The 21,958-nt window shown below is 37.9% G+C and overlaps 1 protein-coding gene across 1 annotated transcript in view; it reads right to left on the bottom strand.

Annotated features, from left to right (window-relative positions):
• Window positions 1-21,958, bottom strand: part of LOC133519352 (kinesin-like protein KIF13B) — a 350,907-nt gene that overhangs the window by 13,177 nt on the left and 315,772 nt on the right. Inside the window, exons 25-34 of the mRNA XM_061853395.1 lie at window positions 18,912-19,056; window positions 17,111-17,259; window positions 15,435-15,580; window positions 12,161-12,202; window positions 9,256-9,415; window positions 4,741-4,806; window positions 2,790-2,920; window positions 1,536-1,659; window positions 860-1,028; window positions 85-302 (exon numbers count right to left, since the gene is read on the bottom strand). Of these exons, the coding sequence (XP_061709379.1) occupies window positions 85-302; window positions 860-1,028; window positions 1,536-1,659; window positions 2,790-2,920; window positions 4,741-4,806; window positions 9,256-9,415; window positions 12,161-12,202; window positions 15,435-15,580; window positions 17,111-17,259; window positions 18,912-19,056 (1,350 nt within the window). The remainder of the gene's footprint in view (window positions 1-84; window positions 303-859; window positions 1,029-1,535; window positions 1,660-2,789; window positions 2,921-4,740; window positions 4,807-9,255; window positions 9,416-12,160; window positions 12,203-15,434; window positions 15,581-17,110; window positions 17,260-18,911; window positions 19,057-21,958) is intronic.

Below are 21,958 nucleotides of genomic sequence, written 5' to 3'. Positions count from 1 at the left end.
TCAATCGGGATCGCGCCCAATGGATCCACCATCCCGTTTCCACAATTTCTCATGAACGGGTTGATGCATCTAGTATTAACTTACCTCCTGACGTCTCATGTTCTCCATTCACACTTGGATCCGCGGGCGGACTGGCAACGCTCAAGTTCTCAATCGGGATCGCGCCCAATGGATCCACCATCCCGTTTTCGCAATCTCGCATGAACGGATTGATTCGTCGGCCGCCTGGTGTGACCGGAGTTTTCTTTTCGTATGTCGTATCTAGCTCGTGTTTGGATTCGACGATGTCGTTCTTCAACTCGCTGTAAATTAAAAACGTATGTATTTGCTACAAAATTAATCAGATTTATTGTAATTAAGACCAATCAAAAAGAGTACGACATAATGTGTCTATTGGAAACGTGAAAGGTGATGAGCCCAAGTGGATCCCTTTGTTTGACAAGTCATAATGTAATGATTGTCAGATTATCATTAGTTATAATTCTGAAACCGTTAACTATATTTTTTAAGGAGCTCATACGTACACATACAGCTTATATTGCACAATTATATTTAATTAACGAAAATTTAATGGTACTGAGTTGTGCCTTTAACTATTTAAAGTAATTAAAGAGGGAAATTGTTTTTGTCGTTTTTTTATGTGAAGATTCCACTTGAGTGCTGGTTGATGCTTAAATTATGATTATTTTATCTTATTTCTTCGCACGTTTGGAGAGAAGCACTATATATGCCTCGGCAGGAACCGCAATTCGTGGAATCGTCTTCTTAGTCGGACTCCGCTTCGCGTCATCCGTCAAAATCTAAAGTCATCCACGAATTGCCCTTCCCCGGCCTCTGCAATAATGTACTATTGACGTACCTAATATCGTTGCGGAGTTCAGTAATCTCGTTCCTCAGCCCGGCCATGGACGTTTTCGTCCGTAAAGCGTACTCTGACTTGTCGAAGTCCGGCGTGTCGTCCACGGACATGCTGCGAATGGACAGTGTGTCGTCGTTGGTCAGGTTCGTTGAGGATACTGCTTGGGAACCTGTTACAGACAAATTGTTTTAGAATCACTGCACTAAAGAGTTAAGAATATATCAAAAAGAATTTGAAATAGAAGTGGATTGTCAAAAAAAAACTATAAGTAGCCACAATAAATTTACTGCCATCTTTCGACACATGATTAAAACTTTTAGAACCAACGCCGTTCGACTTTGATCCTTATTCTTTCAGTGATATGTGTTAAATTTGTTAAATATATAAAAGTGGTGCCATCTTACCGGGAAACGATGCCATCATACCTTTGGCCTTTATCTATTAGATGGCGCCACTTTTTAATATTTAACAAATTTAACACATATCAGTGAAAGAATAAGGATTAAAGTCAAATGCCTTTCTAAAATTTTTAATCAAGTTTCGAGAGATGGCAGTTAATTTACTGTGGCTACAAAGTTTTCTTTACCAATCCACCTCTATTTCAAATTCTCTTTGGTACAGATAATATTGTCAGGGCATTATATTCTTTAAGCATGTGTTTTTAAACCGCACTTACCATAACCACTTGAAGATATGGACGGCGAGTTCTTGGTAGGCATCCGTTCACAAGCGAGCTCGTGTAGCGAGTCCAATGTCTTTGATGTTGGCAGGAACCCGCGCGACGTCCTTGCACGCTGTCTCTGTTGATCGTTTTATAACATTAGTAATTTTTTTAAAGCCTGAAGCTGCTGTATAATTTATTTAACAATGTAAAAATAAACTTTCGTGGGCTTAACTATAACCCCTTGACCTGAGAGCCACGAAAACACGTGTACACACTTGACGCTGACACGGACCGACATTCATTGGTTAGATAAATAAATAAATACATATTTTTCACTTCCCTTGCTCGTAAAATTGACGTTTAAGGCCGTAAGCGTAAGCGTATCGTAAATACGTTACAAGTACGAGACGCGTAGTTCTGGGCATCAAGCGTCGCGTAAGCGTAAGCGTTTTATAAATGAAATATCATTAGTTTGAATCATGTAGTCGCTGGCGTCAGAAGTCTTCGGCGGATGTATCTACGATCTTACTTTCTTAATTTTATTGTTTGATTATGTCAGAAGTAATCATTATACCCAGAATAACATTATGTATGTCGTTAATTAGGTAATATAGTAGTATATAATGTCTTGTAGTACGTTATTCATAATGACGATATATCAAACTATAATATAAGAAATGCAATTATTAAAAAAATGTAGTGCACCCTGTTAAACAAATGACTGTTTGGTATAATAAGAAATGCAATTGATCAATCCAAAACGGTCAGTATGGAGAAGTCAGAAACTATGAGAGATAGCCACATCTGTTCTTAGGAAACATGGCGTCGATTTTAAATTTAATAATAATGACATTGTGACTTAAGATCGTATTATCAACAATAACAAAGAAAAAACTCGCAGGACTATATACATAACATTGTTTACATAACTTCGTGCAGGTTCGATTCCCGGTAGAGAGAGACTAAAAAAGAGATTGAATTTCATTATTATTAAATTTAAATCGAAGCCATGTTTCCTAAGAACAGATGTGGCTATGTCATAGTTTCTGACTTCTCCATACTGACCGTTTTGGATTGATCCTGTATAATGAACTTGGTATGTTTATATAATGAATTTGTCGTGTCTTTTATCCGGTTAGCGGGCGTTTCTAACACAGGTAAAGCAAAGCTGCCAAAAACCATTTTTACTTAGAGTTAAAATCAGTTTCCCAAATTGGTCACAGGGGTAATAACGAAAGGCAAGAAAGCATTGGTAGAAATACGTACATGTTCCCTTGGCGTCGTTAGTGCGTCAGCAGCGCACTCGGGCTCCGAATGGGAATCGTCATCGTTCCTCCTGCCAGGCTCCTCGTGCAGGGTCGTCATGCGAAGACCCAACTTACCACTGGCTGGGGATGCTGTAAAATATAACGTTGTTAGAACAGTGTGAGGACAAGGTGATGTCCCCATGGCTGTCGGTATGTTTACGTCGGGAAATTCTAAGAGAGGTCGAGGAAATGATAGCAAAGTTTGAGGATTATAGGGTTTTTGGTCTGATTACATTCTGTGGTTGGGCTAAAGACAATGTAATTTTCCACCACAAGTGTGGATGTGTCCGAAGTAAGTCGCACATAGCAAAGAGAATTAAGAAGACCAAAAGTGCTCACTCCATACAACGGTTGAGTTACAAAAGTTTCTATGAGTTAATAATGTGTAAAAACCGTAAAAGTTTAAATAAGGGTTAAATTATCATGTATGAATCACAAAAGTTCAAATTTCATTAAAACACGGCTTTATTGTGACACTCCTCATATTTGTAAATTTTATTATTTTATATAAATGGCGGACTTCATGCCTTAAGGCATTCTCTACCAGTCAACCAATGGGTTAAACCAGAAAGATTAAGTCGGTGCAGTGTCTTCTGAAGTAAATGAATTTGTAACCTAGACTATATATGAACACTATATTGGAGGACTTGAGAACTGGAGCCGTCTTATTTGTAATTTTCTGTAGAAAACAGTCTTCCGATTTTTGCGGGGGAGGGGCACATCGAATGTATAAACGTCACATGTATATAAACGTCAGTCCATACATATAACCCTTGGGCGAGGTTATCGACAGACGGGTAAGCTCTTAACCACTAGTTTTTAAATCCTCCAACTGAATTTTATATACTTAACATCCCGACGTAAGTAAACCATACCATGGGGATGCTAAAAAGTGCGGTAGTTTCTACTTTAAAAACACTAGAGCAACTGTAAAAGATACGAATGTATTCCTTAAAACTACTGCAATGAATAAACAATTTCCAAGCTGCAATCTTATTCCCTTAAAATCGGTTTCCTTTTCTTTGCGGAATGTGAAAATAGCGTTAGAAATTTACCTACAAAAATAAAAGATTTTAAACCATTAAAAAAAAACATACAGCAAAACTACATAGGTATGTGATTAATGGCTAAAAATAAAATTCAATGTAATATATGATTGCCATATTAATAATACAATTTCTCTTATAATTTATGTAATTTCATGCTTTTAGTTTACAATGGTTACATGCCAATGGTTGATTTCTATGTGTAGCAAATAAAATAAAACAATGTTAAAAACTACAAAATAATACCAAAAATGCCTAAAACATTATAAAATGTGACTTGATACAACAGTGCAGGGTACAAATTTGTACGCATCAAGTTTAAACATATTTGGGTACTTAAGAACATCCATCTTGAATACAGACAGGCAAACAACGAACAATATCTAAATGGCGGACGCTTTTTATAAAACTTAGATCGAGTATGATCGGAGCTAGTATTTGCTTAGTTATTATAGAAATGGTACTGAAGGCCTCTGCCAAAGTAAGTTTTGACGTAGCTCCGAAGATCTTCATGCCACAGATACGATAAAGGCCGCAACACTAAACTAGCAACACTGGACAAAAGGCGTCCCGCCATTGGTGTGCTTGTAGCTCAATAACAAGCCTAGTTGCTTTCCTGTCACATAGTGTTGTAGGTAGTTAAAAATATGACGATATATGCAGTAGGGTTACCATACTTCGTCGAACATGATACTCGAAGGCGAGACTTGACTGGCTTCATAACGACGGTGCTTATTTTCTACAAAAACTTTGTTTAACTAAGTTAACAAAACGAAATATAAAATTAAACATGTACGATGATAAAACAAAGAAAAATAAACTCTTTAAAACAAGCCACACTATTGAGCGTCTAACGGAACGTACACTTGTTTGGTGTCTGCAGGCGCAGTGAGTTCAGGTTCAAATTCAAGTTTAGGAACGTAGGCCGAGCTGCAATAGAAATGTTAGTAGTTTTTCAATTATTATAGCTAACAATATATAGAGTTGCGAGGTAAATACGGAGAACTTTAAATAAATATACTGTTTTAAACTTACAGTTAAAGTTAACAATATCGTTTTCTTACGAAAAAAAAAATACCTTTTAAAGTGAAGATAGCTTGGGATTTAAAACCAATACTTTAATAGTTTCCAATAACGATGTGATGTCAGTTATTCACGAGAAATCAATACATTCAAGTATCCAAAACGTCATATACTGGCAAAAAAAATACAGCCGAAAAAGAAAAGTGGTAGTCCATGGAGAGGAATTTTCATATGTCCAAGAATACATATACCTGAGTCAAATAGTCTCTATCCAGGCACAACAGGACAAGGAAGTCGAGACGAACCAGAAATGCCTGTAAGAGCTATTGGTCTATGAAAGACCAAATTAAGGGAGATTTCCCTATATCTCTAAAACGAAAGCTCATGGACATGTGTATTCTTCCCCTGCTTGACCTACGGAGCACAGACTTGGTCCTTGAAACTCCTTCAAGATTTCCCAACGCGTCATGGAGCATAGTATTCTCAGCGTGAAGTTGAACGATCACATCAGACACACTATACTATGCTCCGAAACCGAAATAGCTGACATGGCTGAAACAGCCGCCAAGCTAACGTGGGACTGGGTGGGACACGTTTGCTGTTTGCCAGATGACTATTAATGTGGGCTAAATGAACCACCAATTGCGTCCCACAAACTGGAACCCGAGATCCCGGCAAACCTCGACGGAGTTGGCGAGGTTTGACACCTTTAACAGGAACTGGTGGGGATCAAAACCGGAATACGTGGAGAGGGAGGAGGGAGGCCTTTTCTCAGCAGTGGGACACTAGGCTCATATAATTAAATAATAAATAAAAATAACAAGTCTCAAACTTTTAGATGACCTGCCATAATACCAATTGAAAAAGGCATCATTTAATTTCCAGTAGTTTCAATCTTCGAGCAATACTGGGAAAGGAGACGGCATTCATTCTATTTCCCCTCTGCCAAAGCATTGGCACAACTGTGCCTATGGCGGTGCATGTTGTGACTCGTCCGTACACAAAAAGAGATCGAGGTGTGCAAGATTTGTCTTTGACGTGTGTTATTTTCTATGTATTTGTATCGTCATTACAGATTGGATTTTGTATGTAGTAAGTGAGAAGTGCGACTGTGTGCACGTTTCCCCTTGCAAAAACTGGCAGAATGATTTGTACGGTAAGATATCGCTCAGGCTCCTTCCTTCCGACGTGTCGGAAGCCGGTGTTGCTCGAAGGTTTCAATCCATTAAGTTATTTAACTAAAGATGACCTTTTAATTGTTCGCTCTGTTCATATTTAGTAAAATACCAACAGATCGATATTTATTTTATTTAAAGTCCTCGTATTTAGACGAACTTATTAAACAATTTCAATATGTCTGGGTACTAAATACAATATCAAAACTCCACAATTTCATACGATTACCAACCAATAAAATACAATACGTCACAAAGTACACCTTCTATTTTCCATGCTTCATTTACAATCTATGGAAGTCTCGTAGTTTCGTTTTTACATGTTGCAATTTTTCTACATAATACATGCACTTTTACCTAACACGACACACAATCCTACACAATTCTCATATGTCTATTGTCTAAGTTACTTTCTACAATTATAAACCAGTCTTTAAAGTTTTTCTATTAACATTTATACAATAAAAATGTAACATTGTCTATGACTTGGCTGATGGGACCTAAACTTTCCAGAAGCATCGTTTTTCTCATCTATTTTAAGCAGTTCTCGCCGATTTGACAGCTCGAAGAGGAAGGGAGAAGGAAATAATCACAGGTCATGCTCGGTCCATGCAAATGAAAGAGACACGCAAACAAATAGATAGAGTAACACAACAACAGAAGCTTGCCCGATGCTCGAAGCTTACTAACAGCCAATACTGGGTCTAAAATCGCTACCTACCATCGATATTTTTTTTTTTTTTTTGATAAGAGCAATTTTAATGCCCAATCAAAATAAGATGAACCAGCCAATTGTTAAGGGCGAAACACATTCACAATGATATTGTCATTGAACATTCTAATAAATTTTGTTACATTTTTCATTCAGAGTCAAGGCCATATTATTTTCACTGTTTACCTGATAGGAATGAGCCTGAAGGTAGCGGGACCAAGATAATAGAATACGTTAGATCGAAGCCGGGCCAAAAACTTATAGACCTGCTACGTTAAGTCTATAGTGAATATATCTGGCAACACCATCATCGTCAAAATTTTATTAATAGGTATGTGACGTTTATGATAGTGCTGTCAAATATATTTCACTGCAGACTTATTTAGCCGGACTCTCGATTCTTTTAAATCACAAATCCCAATATTACCACCAAAACAGTTTGCAAAACTTTTAGAAAATTTTCAAGTTATGAACCTAGTGTCTAAGATCATAATTTTAGAGGTTGGATTGAGGTTTGCACAAAAGAAAAGAGATTATTTTTGGAGTCCTAATTTTAAAATTTAAATAATGTATACTCAGGAGAAGTAAATGGGGGTACAGTTGAAGAGAAGATAGATAGAGAAAAACCATTATGAGCATAGCATTGCCACGAAGCAAGTCCAAAATAAAATGTAATTCAGTGAAATCATGAAGTGAATGTTTTTGAATGTAGTGAAATTCTTTGTGATAATGAGTTGCCTATATTTTGTTTTTTTTTTTTTTTTTTTTTTTCTTGTAAATCTACTTCGTGCAAATTTCAGGCTATTTTTTTAACCTACTCTACATAGTGCACTAGATAATTGATCTAAGCAAATTTACTGTTGTATTATACAATAATAACTTTAACTTTGACATGTGTAGAACTGTAAAAATACACATTAACATAACTGTATGGAATGACATGTAAAATGTACTATGGGTGAATAAACAATGAATGTATTGGGAAGAGGAATTTGTACATGTCAGAGATACTGAAAAATATGTAGTTAAGACACACAGACAGACATAAAGCTAATGAGAGCATTGTTAGACACGGACTCTCAAAGTTAAAATATAAAAACTAATCAGAATCCTGTGCCGATATAGATGTAAACTTTTTTCACGCAGAATTTAAATCGATGTATTAACATTACCTACAATAAGTTATGAACACACTTTATTTTGACTTTTAAAATGTATATTAAAATAAAATACCATGGAAATCAGATACTAGATGTTATTATTCAACTAGGTATGCTATAATTTTCAAGGGAATGATAAGTGACACTGTATATTGTTCGAAACAATGATATTATAAGCTATAGATACTTCCATATTTATTTCTATACCTACGAGGAAATCTGTTATTTTTGAATAATGTTCGCATCTGGGTCAGCCGCATTCGAGGGAAGCCAGTGCTGTCAAGCTGGTCTGGTCTGGACTGGTTGGTCTAACTTGACAGACATTCAGACGTACTCTTAGACTAAACAACAGTTGAAGCGTTATACAATGATTCTATTCATCTTTATCATACTTGTTAATTAACATGAGCTTGTCTCTTTCTCTTTCGGTGAGCGGGAGCTCGTTAGCACTAACATATTGTCCAAGTGCGATTCAATGCAACTTGTACAATTTGTCACATGGTTAAGCGCTTCAATTTTGGAATGCCTATAACCTATCTTGAGTTATTAATCATTGCGCAAAAGTTCTACTAATTAAAATTGAATGTCAGTCTAAGTCAGTTCATTAGTACTTGTTTTACTACAATTCCAATTAATTTCAAATGTTTTTTAGGAGCTTTATTTTACCTCTAAAATGTTCATGGCTTAAGCTTACTTTAATCAAGTTTCTCCATAACGGATTGATACGTAATCGATCAACGTTGAACTAACGGTTTAAATATTTCAGTAACAAAATTTTGCGATTTTGAAAACCCCTGAGTAGGTCTAGTTGAATATTCAGTGTTTTTTTTAAATAACATAATTTTACGTAACTTAGGACTGCTTCACACAGAGCAACACAAAACGACTACGGCCATTAAATATGTTTACATTGCCTACACGTATATTTAAATAACAGCTTATCGAAAATTAGTTTTCTATATTCGCCTATTCACTTTTGAGTTGCTCTGTGTAAAAAGGATTTGATACCTTTACTTAATTTATCGTCCCTAACTAGCATCTTTAAAATTCCTGGTTAGTGCAATAATACACTACATTGATGAGGTTATTTTTAGGATGTTTTTCAAGCATAAATTTTGTTTATAAAATGACGTTCGCCGCCGCATTTTATTAACGAAATTGACAGATGCAGCGGCTGTAATTGATCCCCGAACGTCACCTTTACTTTCTAAACTCGATTACACCAAGTCATTTAGGATACCGAATTATTCCAAGTAGACCTTAAAGTGTATTTTATCTAGCCACATAAGGTAAGTGAGCAAATCCTTACCGAGTCCGAAAGGCTTGGCAGGCGCGGGCAGGTCGGGGTCGCCGTGGGCCGGCGCGGCGTAGGAGTGGCGCGCGCGGCGCGGCTCGTCGGCCAGGTCCGCCACGCTGCCCGAGCGGCCCGCCGCGCCCAGCGACTCGAACGACGAGTCCAGCCGCATGATCTGCCGGGACCACGTACTTATATTATACGTCATGTATTCAACTGATGGCTGTGCTCGGAATGACAACCAGCACTCAAAACGTTACTTGATATTAAAACAAACCGAGTGCGAGTACGAGCCTCGGATTATTTAACAGCTGGACACGCCTTGTCTGTAATTTTCCGTATAAAACAGTCTGCCGATTGCTGCGGGGGAGGCGCACGCCAACGGCGTTGACGTTGCGTACAAATAGCCGTGTCGGACAAACGTCAGTACATACAATACATATGACCATTGGCCGAGGTTTTCGACAGAGGGGTAAGCTCTTAAAGGCGAATCCGGTTGTTAAATCCTCCAAAGTACGAGCAGTTGAAAAACTCACTCGACCAGGATGTTGCCAGTTTATCTCCAAATTAATGACGCGTTTTAAAGTTTTATTAAATACACGATAAATCCCGTTATATTTTATACAAGTCGTAGTATTGTACTCATTATTAACAACAACCATGAATCTATTCCAAATCAGAAAAGGTTTGTTGCCAAGAAAATAAGAATAAAGGACCACGGGCAACTTTGTATGGAGCCTGGTCTAAAAACCAGCAGAAATGAGAGTTAGGTCATTAGATAGGTATTTTAATGAACTTAATTTCGTTCTAAGGGCACCAAGCGGAATTCCATTACAGAACTGAGATATTTGTTTTTAAGTCAAAATGTTATCACCCTTATTACCTAGACAATAGAGTCCAAGTAAGTAAAGTAATTGCTGCAGGGTAGATGTTCAAGTACCGCTGCGAGCGCAGAAAACTCAGCGGACTCGGCGGACTCTATTGCCTAGGTAATAAGGTTGATGGCATCAAGATAAGATAAGATAATTATTTATTGTACAACCGTGTTACAGAGGTGTTATTTAATTACATGTGTAATTAATCGGAGATATAAATATTCTGACCAAAATAAATATCTCAGTTCTGCAATGGAATTCCGCTTGGTGTCCATAAAACGAAATGAAGTACATATAAATACCTATCTATTGACCTAACTCTCAACTTTGTTGGTTTTGGGTCCATTTTGACGCATGATCCTTTACTGCCTAATTCTTTTTAAAATTCAAAACACACAAAAAGTAAATTTTATATCGTCGATGGTGCCACCGCCTCACAGGAGCTTGAATTTGCCAAACCAAATTGATAGCAGAACGTTGACATAAAGCCAAACCAAAGAGACATCGATGCTAAATAAGATAAGACAACGGCTTGAAATATTGGCACAAGCTTACTTATTTGAAATGAAATAAAAAGTCATCTATTATACAAAAATAAAGTAAGAAATTATTTGATCAAGGCAATAAGTTATAAATTAAAAATTCCGCATACTGAAAGTTAGGTATATAGGCAGAGCAATAAATACGAAAAAACTTTCTATAAATGATTTCGTGTGAGTCATATTATATACCTACATAGTAGCAAAGAGAATTTCAAATAGAGGTGGATTATCAAAGAAAATATTATAGCCACAGTAAATTTACTAACATCTTTTGACACTTTATTTCTTACTTTTTTGATGGTTAAAACTTTTAGAGCGCTATTTGACTTTAATCCTTATTATTTCACTAATATGTGTTAAGTTTGTTAAATATCAAAAAGTGGCGCCATCTAATAAATCAAAGGCCAAAGGTATGGCGGCATCGTTTTGAGCGATGGCGACACTACCTTTAAGGTAAGGTAAGATGGCGCCACTTTTTGATATTTAACAAACTTAACACATATCAGCAAAATAATAAGAAACAAAATCAAATGGCGTTCTGAAAGTTTTAATCATGTGTCGAAAGATAGCAGTAAATTTACTGTGGCTACTAATTTTTCTTTTACAATCCACCTCTATTTCGAATTCTCTTTGATAGTAGACATCGATAGGCATTTGATCCCCACAAAAACATGTTGGATTGTAACCAAAAATTAGACGTCTATTTTGAAATACAATGTTCCATTTTCACTGCTCTGGCTTGTATTATTACGTCAAATTACATGTAGATGGTATTCTTTAGTGATAACCCGAACAATGTAAATGTAGGTGAATAATACATTCGTGGTGTGCAATATTAACAGTGAAAACATACGTACGAATAGCACTTTGTAATTAAATTAATTAATGAGTCGACATTCCAGTTTCATTACAAAACGCCATTTAATACTGTATTCTAATATTTACACTAACATATAAAAAAGGGGCATCCGTTTCTTGTACATAAATCAAAAGTATTGAATTTTGCAACTCATTCAAAATAATTTGAAAATTTGATTCAGTATGCCCGTTTTCTTTATCAAAAGCGGCGTTGAGTAAAAAATGCAAATCCTACCGATTTTTTAAGTTAGAAAGTGCGCCAAAATTGATCAAGCTAAAGTATCCTTGTATACTGTTTCCCCCCACAACAACCCTTAAAACAAGGATTCCCAACCACTGAGAAAAGATCGAGAGATACCAAAGGAGTGCAGGGCGGCTACCGGGAAAATCGAAATTCGTCAATTGCGGGCATTTTTCTCTGTCACTCTGATCACGTCCTACGAAGAGTAAAAGAGAAAGATCCCCGCAATTTGCGAATTTCGGTTCTCGCGGTAGGCCCCCAGGTCTTTCGATTCATACTACAATTTAAAGAGAAGTCCATTAAAAATGGTTGCATACCCCTGCTAAAAACCATAGATACCAAATAAAGTACAACCAAACAAAAGTGACAGCTAGATAAGACATGACAGCGCATGCTCGACTCACGTTGACTCCGCCCTTTGTCGCGTTGTCGAGCGCCTGCGTCAGCTGTTATCGTAGCGACAACACACACGTTAAAAAGCGTACACACCGCGTTAGCCTATTGCGGAACGACGTCCACCGTGTGGTTGGTCGTTGGGCAAACAGGCAGGTCGGGGCTTGCTTTTCAAAATATACTTTATAAGAGGCGTTTAATGATTTTTTTTTTGCAACAAGTTTAAAAACGTAGTGCAGAAAGTCCAGTACATATTTCGCGCCAGCTCTTATGTATTAACATGTATAAATTAGTATATCTAGTTCGTGCTAACTAAATTCAAAGAAAACCCATAACATAAAACGGCCTGTAACAATGTCACGTCATAGAAGGACTTTCATATTAAAAACTATACCCTTTGAACATTATACGTATATATGTTTGAAAAGCAAACGTATTTCTAGACCTTTGATTATTTTGCTAAAAACCTCTTGTCAATTTACAATCACACAGCTATTTATTATTCACACAAACTAAAAAACAAAAGTTGACAAGAAGTTTCATTAGTGATAAGCTTATTGCGATACATAATATTATTATGTACATTGTGTTATGTGTTAGACATCTAATTTGTTAGATTATAACACTGATTAGCATTTTAGCTTACTAGTGTTATTTTAAGCGTTAATGTAATTCTAATAAAACCTTGTGTGTTCTATTTCTATGTTGACTATGTGTTAGTTAAAAAATTAGATCAGTTTTACAGTAAAAAGTTATATATTCGTGATCTCGACAATATTTTTGAACCACAAAGTGTTATGAGCAGATATAGAAGTTTTTGTGGCAAAAACTAGTGCTTGAGAAAATGAAATATTGACAAATAATAACATCGATAAGTCAGTTATAGATTAATATTTAAAAAATGTAATTTCTACTTGCTGTAATTTACCGGGAAATTTCAAGAATGCAAATCAATTACAAATCCGACCATAATTTCTTTATCACATATATTAAGTATTTAAAAATAAAAATCGTTAACTGTAGAAACCAGTGTCTAAAAATAAGAAACTACCAATGGGTGTATCAAAGAAGATATCGAACGTGTTGTGTATTTCGCGGTAGCTATCTTTTTATACAATGTTAAAAATATCTATAACGCTAAGGTGATATCAATAATAGACATGTCGATATTAGATTTTGTCAATCACTTTATTTTGCCACAAGAAATTCTATGTATGAGTTATAAGGCATAAATGTTTCTCATTAACTTTCTTTTTTTAATCTTTGAATATATTAAATGATAAAACCATTAAACATTTTGTGTTGTATTATTATACAAATGCGATTCTTACTTTGATTGTTTTTAAATACAGTAAAACTGGTCTAGAGTGTGTAACCAATCCTAGCAGGTATTAGAAATTAGCTACCACGATTGGCTATTATAAAATCATCTAATCTTGCTTCGGTGTAGCGTGAATCTATTCCTCTGTGAATATTTAAAACCTAGAAAGTCCACGCATGTCACTGTCAGTCAAAAATTGTGAAATCAGCATCATTTATAATAAGTACCAAAGAAAATTTTGTAGCCACAATAAATTAACTCCCATCTTTTGACACATGACAAACTTTAAGAACTCCATATGACTATGATCCTTATTCTTTCAATGATATGTGTTAAATTGGTTAAATATCAAAAAATGGCGCCATCTTACCGGGCATCGGCCACAGGTTGGGGCGCCATCGCTCGAAACGATGCCGCCACTATTTAATATTTATCAAATTTAACACATATCAGTGAAAGAATAAGGATCAAAGTCAAATGGGGTTCTAAAAGTTTTAATCACGTGTCGAAAGATGACAGTAAATTTACCGTGGCTACAAAGTTTTCTTTGACAAACCACCTCTGTATAATACCGAATACCTAGACAAATATCGGATCAGAACAACGCACCAAAAGTTACTTTACCTTGTCTGTAAGATCGACAGAAGCAATGGGGTTGGCAATTGTCATAGTTTTCTATACATGGCGCCAGTATAGATCGCAAGACACAAAGATATTGTCTGCCCACAAAACATTCATAGGAGATATGCTTTTTCTATGGGATTTTTCATTGATCTGGGTCATTTTCTATACCACAGGCTTCACTCAAATTTATTTTAAGCCGAAAAGCCCTTCAAAATATGACGTACGAAGACACAAATAATCTACTAATAGTTGTAAAATAATTATAAGTAATTTACAATACGATAAATAGGATAGTTATTCGATTAATGTATGCTAGTACTAAGCTGCTATATTATATTGCGTAATTTGTAAGACAAAATAAATTTCCATGAACAATGTTTACTATACAGTGTGTCCCTAGCCATTGGACAAAGGCGAAGTGTACATATGCATTAGGGTATTTAGAACCAGTGTACAAAGTATTATAACAACCGGTGTAGCGGTTTCGAAGAAATTAACAAATTACCATTTTTTACTTTCGAGCAGCCTGTATGTGTTAGTAGCTCCTAAGGTAATATCCTCAAAGAATAGTATGGAACCTTCTTCGACCTTTTTGATTATCTTTTTTATTTATGACACTAATAAGCTTCTGACTTGAAAAATGTCATCATTATCAAATATTTCGAACAAATTGTCAAAAACACTGCCAAAGATTAACAGTGTGTTTTTTTTTGTTGTCGATTATTGCAAATAACTTATGGTCGTAATTTCTTTTGTTCTAATAAAAAAAATATTAACGTCAGAGCATTCCTGAGACCTTACATGGGATTTCAGGGTTTGTCCAATTGCTAAGGTCACCCTGTATTTCTCGCGTGAAACACCGGGAATGTAAACAATCACTATTTTTTAATTTTTTGTTGATATGAAAGTAACCATGGAATACGTGTCTTAAATACATTATGTTTATGGTTATGTTATGTTTGTAGGTTTCCCTTGCCTAATAGTTTTGTTCTATGAAAATTCGCTTAAAGGGCTAGAGTTAGACCAAGTACTTTTGCAAGTATTATTTGAACCGTTATAATTCATAGAAGTTTGACGTATATGATAACACTTCCACACTCTGTGCTATCAAATAGCAGTGTTAGCTTAGCCTGACTGGCAACCAGGCCATGAAATTAATACAAAAACAAAAATCTGGCACAATTTTAGAGTTTGTCAGGTACACCTATTCTGGCGCCATCTGTTTACTTCGATCAGTCAACCCCATTGGATTTCGGATTGACCATTCTTGTTTCGTTTTCTAGGTTTTAATATTCTTATGCATTGGTATAGATAGTTCTAGTTGGTGTGTTAGTGCATACCTGTGAGAAGTTAGGCACGGAGGCAGTCTTGCGCATGGTGACGGGCTGGCCGCGCGCCTGCTCCAACTCTTTCACGGCCACGCTTTGACGGAGCCGGTCGAGGGTCAGGATGCTTTCCACTGCACTCACGCCGCGGGTGTATTTCTCTGGAATAGTAGAATGAATCAATAAATATTATAGGGACATTCTTACACAAATTAACTAAATCCCACGGTAAGCCAAAAAGGCTTGTGTTGTGGGTATTCAGACAACGATATATACAGGGCGTCCCAAGACTATGGCACATCAAGGGAAAGTACCTTAAATATAAGACATAGGATATTTTGCTAAAAGGAGACTTTATTTTATTTTCAAAACTGAGTAATACTGCATTCAAAGATTTAAAAAGAATAAGTTACTTTGTCTGGAAATCGAACCGACTCAAATGTGAAAAAAAAACATCCTGTATTTTTATAATGCCAATCGAAAGAATGCATAAAAAATAAGTCATCTCAGAAATATGATATCGCAAAACAATTTTTAAAAGTAAGTAATATTGCATTCAAAGAATTTCTAAAAAAAATAATTAAAAATTGCTTACTTTAAGAAAAAGTAAGCAATTTTTAATTATTTTTTTTAGAAATTCTTTGAATGCAATATTACTTACTTTTAAAAATAAAATAAAGTCTTCTTTCAGCAAAATATCCTACCTACGATATTTAAGGTACTTTCCCTTGATGTCCCATAGTCTTGGGATACCCTGTATAATATACGAATACTTAAATACATAGAAAACATCCATGACTCAGGAACAGATATCTGTGCTCATCACACAAATGCCCTTACCGGGATTCGAACCCAGGACTATCGGCTACCCACTAGGCCAGATCGGCCGTCAATATAATATAATTAATATACACCTAGAGCAGTAAAGTGAGAAATGTCACATTTTTCGGCTTCACCTCCGTCAACAATTACACGTGAGAGTTCCGCTACTTCACGCTAGATGTAGACTACGAAAATAATAGTATTTTTGGTAACAAAACCGTTTTATGGAGTGAGCACGCATGAAGTCCATTCATAATTCTCTGTGTCTGGGGCAAAGACTTCTGCTATATAAATCGTAAGTCAGACCCCATACGGAGTACTGCTGTCACCTTTGTGCAGGAGCACCTGGATGCCACCTTGGTCCCTTCGACTCAGTCCAAAGGGGCGCTGTACGAATCGTCGATGATTCTAAACTCACAAGCGGTATTGAACCTTTAGGTCTAAGGAGAGACTTTGCCTCCTTGTATGTTTTCTACCGCTTGTCAATGAGCTGAGCTCTGAAGAGTTGTTTAACATAATGCCAACGGCCGCTTTCTATCATCGCACCGCTCGCCGTCGGCAGGGTGTTCATCCTCACACCCTAGAACCTAAATGGTCGCACACTGTGCGGTTTAAAAAGAATTTCCTCCTGCAGACAATCCGGCTGTGGAATTCCTTCCGAGTTTCTCCCGAGGGTCTACAGTATGGGGTTCTTCAAAAAAGGAGTGTACAGGTTTTTAAAGGGTCGACAAGGCGCATGTGAGATGCAGGCATCCATAGGCTGCGGTGACTGCTTACAATCAGGCGGGCCGTATGCTTGTTTGCTACCGTAGTGGTATTAAAAAAAAGAATATTGTCTTCTTACTCGGAACTCGGAAAAAAGAACTTACCTATGAAGGTTTCCCCATCAGCGGCGCTAGCTTCTTCGCCCGTGGCAGCGATCTGAGCGAGGCTCTCCCTGTCTTCCAACTCTTCAGAGGCCTTGGGGATGTTGGAGACCACCTCGTATGTTACTCCGGTTTGCGTTAGCTGGTCCACTCTGAGAAGGAAGGTTGGTATATAGGTTTAGATGAGTCCACTCTGAGAAGGAAGGTTGGTATATAGGTTTAGATAAGCTTTTAAGACAATAATTGAATGATTTTTCAAAAAAAAATAACAGTATTCATTGCATAAGTGTGTGTGTTCATTATTACGGGTAATATTAGAAAGTTCAGTAAACTCAAATTTACCTTGGTATAACTGTAATACCCAAGCCTTTTGGGTAAAGTCCGAAAATTTAAACAAAATTACACACATTTAAAGATAAAGATAGTTTATTATTCAAGTAGTCATATTACAACGCGCTTATGAAAGTCAAATAAAGCTACACCGGCTGTAACTCTACACCTCTGACCCGAGAAGATTTAAATCCCCCCTCGATCGGAGGAGAGATTCTGAGTCTACCTAACACTAGCTGATTGTATTGATTATATTGAAAAGGGAAGGAAATATCACTTGTCCACTAATGCCACAGTACAAGATAGAATTATACATTTTACCTTTATGTTACGATACTCAAACTTAGTTATTACCCCTTTTCCAGGCATATTTGGATTTTTTGAGAAAACCTTGGGGCAGTTTGGGGTGAACTGAGGCTCCAAAGTCATTACTCAAAGTTTCGCCAGTGAGCGATGGAGCGTAGTATATATACTATATGTTCGCAGAACTGGTCGAATCAGAAATACGAAACTGGACGTCTGCCGCATGCAGCCGAAAAGGTGGGCCAAAATGGTTACCGAGTGGGACCCGCGGAACACCATAGGGAGCGTGCATGAACTATAGGAGGCAGCACATGAGCCGTCAAGATTTTTGGCGCGAGGCGTAAATGTGATGTTTTTTGTTCCGATGTAGCCCACAAGTTGGCAGAACCTACTATGCACAAGAAAACACGTGACGTGTAAATGTACATGTTTATGGTTCCGATTCAGGCCACAAGATGGCAGACCCTCCAACGCGCACGGTCCCTAGATGGTGCAGGCAGATCTAAGAGATGGCGGGACGACTTGGACGTATTCTACCCGAAATGGTGGTAAACAGGGCTCGAACAAATCATGCCAATGACGTCAAGCCACTCATAGATGATTTCAAATAGTATTTTTATTTTTCATAGGTGTTTCTCAGAGCGTTTCAACCGCTGTCAGTCTCCTATTTATGTCGAAGTTCCCCAAGTTTGGTATACCATTTTTGGTTAAGGTAAACTAGTACCTTTCTTATTTAAAATAAACAAAACTGACCCACCGATCTTCTAGAACTTCATCATAAATGTGGGCAGGGGACTGTCAGCGGTTGAAACGCTGCGAAAAACGCCCATGGAGTGAGCACTAAGTTTGGTTATACCTCTATGCTTACAGTAACAAGTTTCGTGAGATAATTTTATTCAAGACATCACCCTGTCACCTAAATTCCATGGAATTATTTACGATTATTTTGTTAGTTAGTGCGACATGTCAGACTGTGTGCATAATTACGTCACTTTTGCGTCATCCGCATGATTTGTTCGAGCTCTGGTGTTAAAATACCAACGACAGGTTCGAGTGGAGAAAACGAGACGCCTTTGCCCAGCAGTGTCCCACTAAATTAGACTATTAAAAATACCTTTAAGTTAGTCACACACAAAATAAAAGTTTCTGTACTCACTCAAAGATGACTGACCTGACAATCTTCTTGCGTATCCTGTCAGTGAGGCTCTGCCGTTTGTAGATGTTGAGTCCGAGCCGCTTGCGCAGGATGAGGTCCATGGGCGCCGGGTGCGAGAGCCGGACCGTGGTCTTCAGGATCAGGTACACGCGCTCGTTGGCTGCAAATATACGGAATATATTTAAAAACCGGCCAATTGCGAGTCGGACTCTCACAGGAAGGGTTCCGTACCATTATCTATAAAAACGGTCACCCATCCAAGTACTGACCCCGCCCGACGTTGCTCAACTTCGGTGATTAGATGAGAACATCGAGATTGGAAAGAAATATTTATTTTATTCTGTTTTTAGTATTTGTTGTTATAGCGGCAACAGAAATACATAATCTGTAGAAATTTCAACTGGCTAACTATCACGGTTCATGAGATACAGCCTGGTGACAGACGGACGGACGGACAGCGGAGTCGCAGCAATAGGGTCCCGTTTGACCCTTTGGGCACGGAACCCTAAAAATGGCTGACTACAAATGCCTTTTATGACATGGAATAATGTTTACATCAATAAATTGCTCTGATAATTAGCTTAAGATAATTATATGTAATACTGCCTTACTATTCATAAGTGCTTGTTGCTAGGCCTACATGAATAAAGTATATTTTAACTGAACTATCGGAATAATAATGTTTTATTTTTAATTTAATATTATATTTGTTTTTTTGGATATTTGAATTGTGTTGATTATTTTACTTTAATTTTATAATTAATATTTTAATAAATAAAAGACGTATTGAACGCGCACCATTTATTCTGAGACAAAGAATACCTAGCTACCCACCTATGGGTTATTATTAGGTTACCCAACATATACAACACTTCCACCTTTATTACTAGCCATACACTCATACAATATATGGTAGATTATTTAACTACTTAAATATAATTACGAATAAAGAGAATAGTGAATTAACTTTCACTTCGGTTACACAAAATTGAACCTTGTTTCAACTAGACAAGGCCCAATCATGTGAAACTTAGTTCACTTAATCTGATACTGGTTACAACGAGAACATTTGAACATCTTATCAACTAGGTAACATATTGTTTATGTCTATAACAATATAAGTAGTAAGTATGGGTAAGTTACAGTGACAACTATTTTCTTAATTTAAACTTAATTTTAGACAAATTTAAGAAAAAGTTATACAAGGCTAAATTAACTTGGGTAGACTGTACCCAATAAATATATAAATAGGTAAGTCAAAACTACTCTTCAAAACCGAATCTAACGGGAGGTTTCACAACTCTTTTAGATTGCACAACGGTTGGTACATTAGGTAATGGTGCTCCTGTGATTCCTACATTCCCTGCTGCACCCTTAGCATGAACACTGTTCTCTGGCACCCCGGCCCGGGTAGACTCCACCGGCCCTGGAGCTACTGGCGATTGCGCCTCCGAGCTGGTTGACGGCCCCGGGCGCGGCGTCATCGGGCCCTCGCTGCTATCTACCTCCAGCTCGGGCCCCTCCCCAGGCAACACAAACGAGCTACTGGAACGACGTGTCGCGGGATCAGGCGGTGTACGTATACTTGCAGTCACTTCGGACACCCTACGTCTTAACTGGTCTATGTGCCTATGTATTCCGGTTCCAACATTAGATTTAATTGTATAGTCTGTACTGCCTAATTTCTCAGAAACTTGTCCCGCGAGCCATTTATCGTTAGAACGGTAGTCGCGGTACCACACCGGGTCTCCCGGGCTCAGCTGGCGCCGCGAGCCGCGCGCCCGCGACTCCGTCTGCGCCTGGTGCTCACCGACGCGCGCGGCACGTTCCGGTTTTATTTGATCGAGCCGCATGCGCAAATTACGTCCTTGTAAAATTTTTGCTGGACTCTCACCAGTCGTGTAATGTTCCGTATTCCTATAAGTTAACAAAAACCTGTTCAATGCTACATCTACGTCAATTTTCTGTTTTTGAGCCTTTTTAATGACTCGTTTACAAATTTTTACGGCATTCTCCGCGGCTCCGTTGGAAGCTGGATGGTATGGGGATGAAAAGACGTGCTCGATACCATTTCGCTTCAGAAATTCTTCGAATTCAGAACTAGTATATGGCGGCCCGTTATCACTAACTAACTGCTTTGGAAGCCCAAATCGTGCCCACATATCACGTAATACCGCCACTACCGAATGCGCGGTGGTGGTTTTCATTTTTGTGGCTTCTATCCATTTCGAGCAAGCGTCTACGGTGATCATATAAGTCAGACCCGCAATCGACATGAAGTCGATATGAAGTCTCGCCCAAGGACGGTCCGGCCAAGGCCACGCGCACGGCACGTGTCCGGCCGGTGCGTCGGCTACGCTGGCGCACACCGCGCACGCACGACACCGCGCTTCGACAGCCTCGTCTACGCCCGGCCACCACACATAACTCCTAGCTAATGCCTTTGTTTTTACTATCCCCATGTGCGCCTCGTGCAATTCGCGTATAACCCGTTCCCTGCAGGACGATGGGATTACGACGCGACGACCCCATAGAATACATCCAAGCTCGCAATATAATTCATCCCGCCTATTAAAATACGGTTTGAGTTCATTAATTTCTATGTCCGACGGCCAGCCGTCAGACAAATAAGCCAAAACACGACTTAAAATGGGATCTTTACTAGTTTCTCGTTTTAAGACCTTATAATCTAAAAGCAACGAATCCGTTGCAAAATGCAAATAAGTCTGCTCGGGCAGTTCCTCCTCCCCGGCAACCGCTTCCTCCCTATGCGTTTTAATTAATCGCGATAGAACATCGGCCGTATTTTTATCCGTACGTACATACTCAATGACAAAATCGTACGCTGATAATTTAATTGCCCACCTTTGTAACCTACTCGCTGCCGTCACGGGTACGCCGGTGTTAGGCCCGAAAATGCTCACCAGAGGCTTGTGGTCAGTACGCAAAATAAATTTCCTTCCGTATAAGTACTGATGAAATTTATCCACTGCGTAAATAATGGAAAGTGCTTCTTTATGAATCTGGCTATAATGTTTTTCATGCGCGGTGAGTGCGCGCGA

The sequence above is a fragment of the Cydia pomonella genome, chromosome 6, assembly GCF_033807575.1.
Source record: "Cydia pomonella isolate Wapato2018A chromosome 6, ilCydPomo1, whole genome shotgun sequence".
NCBI lineage: Eukaryota > Metazoa > Arthropoda > Insecta > Lepidoptera > Tortricidae > Cydia > Cydia pomonella.
This window is presented reverse-complemented; position numbering and strand designations above follow the sequence as displayed.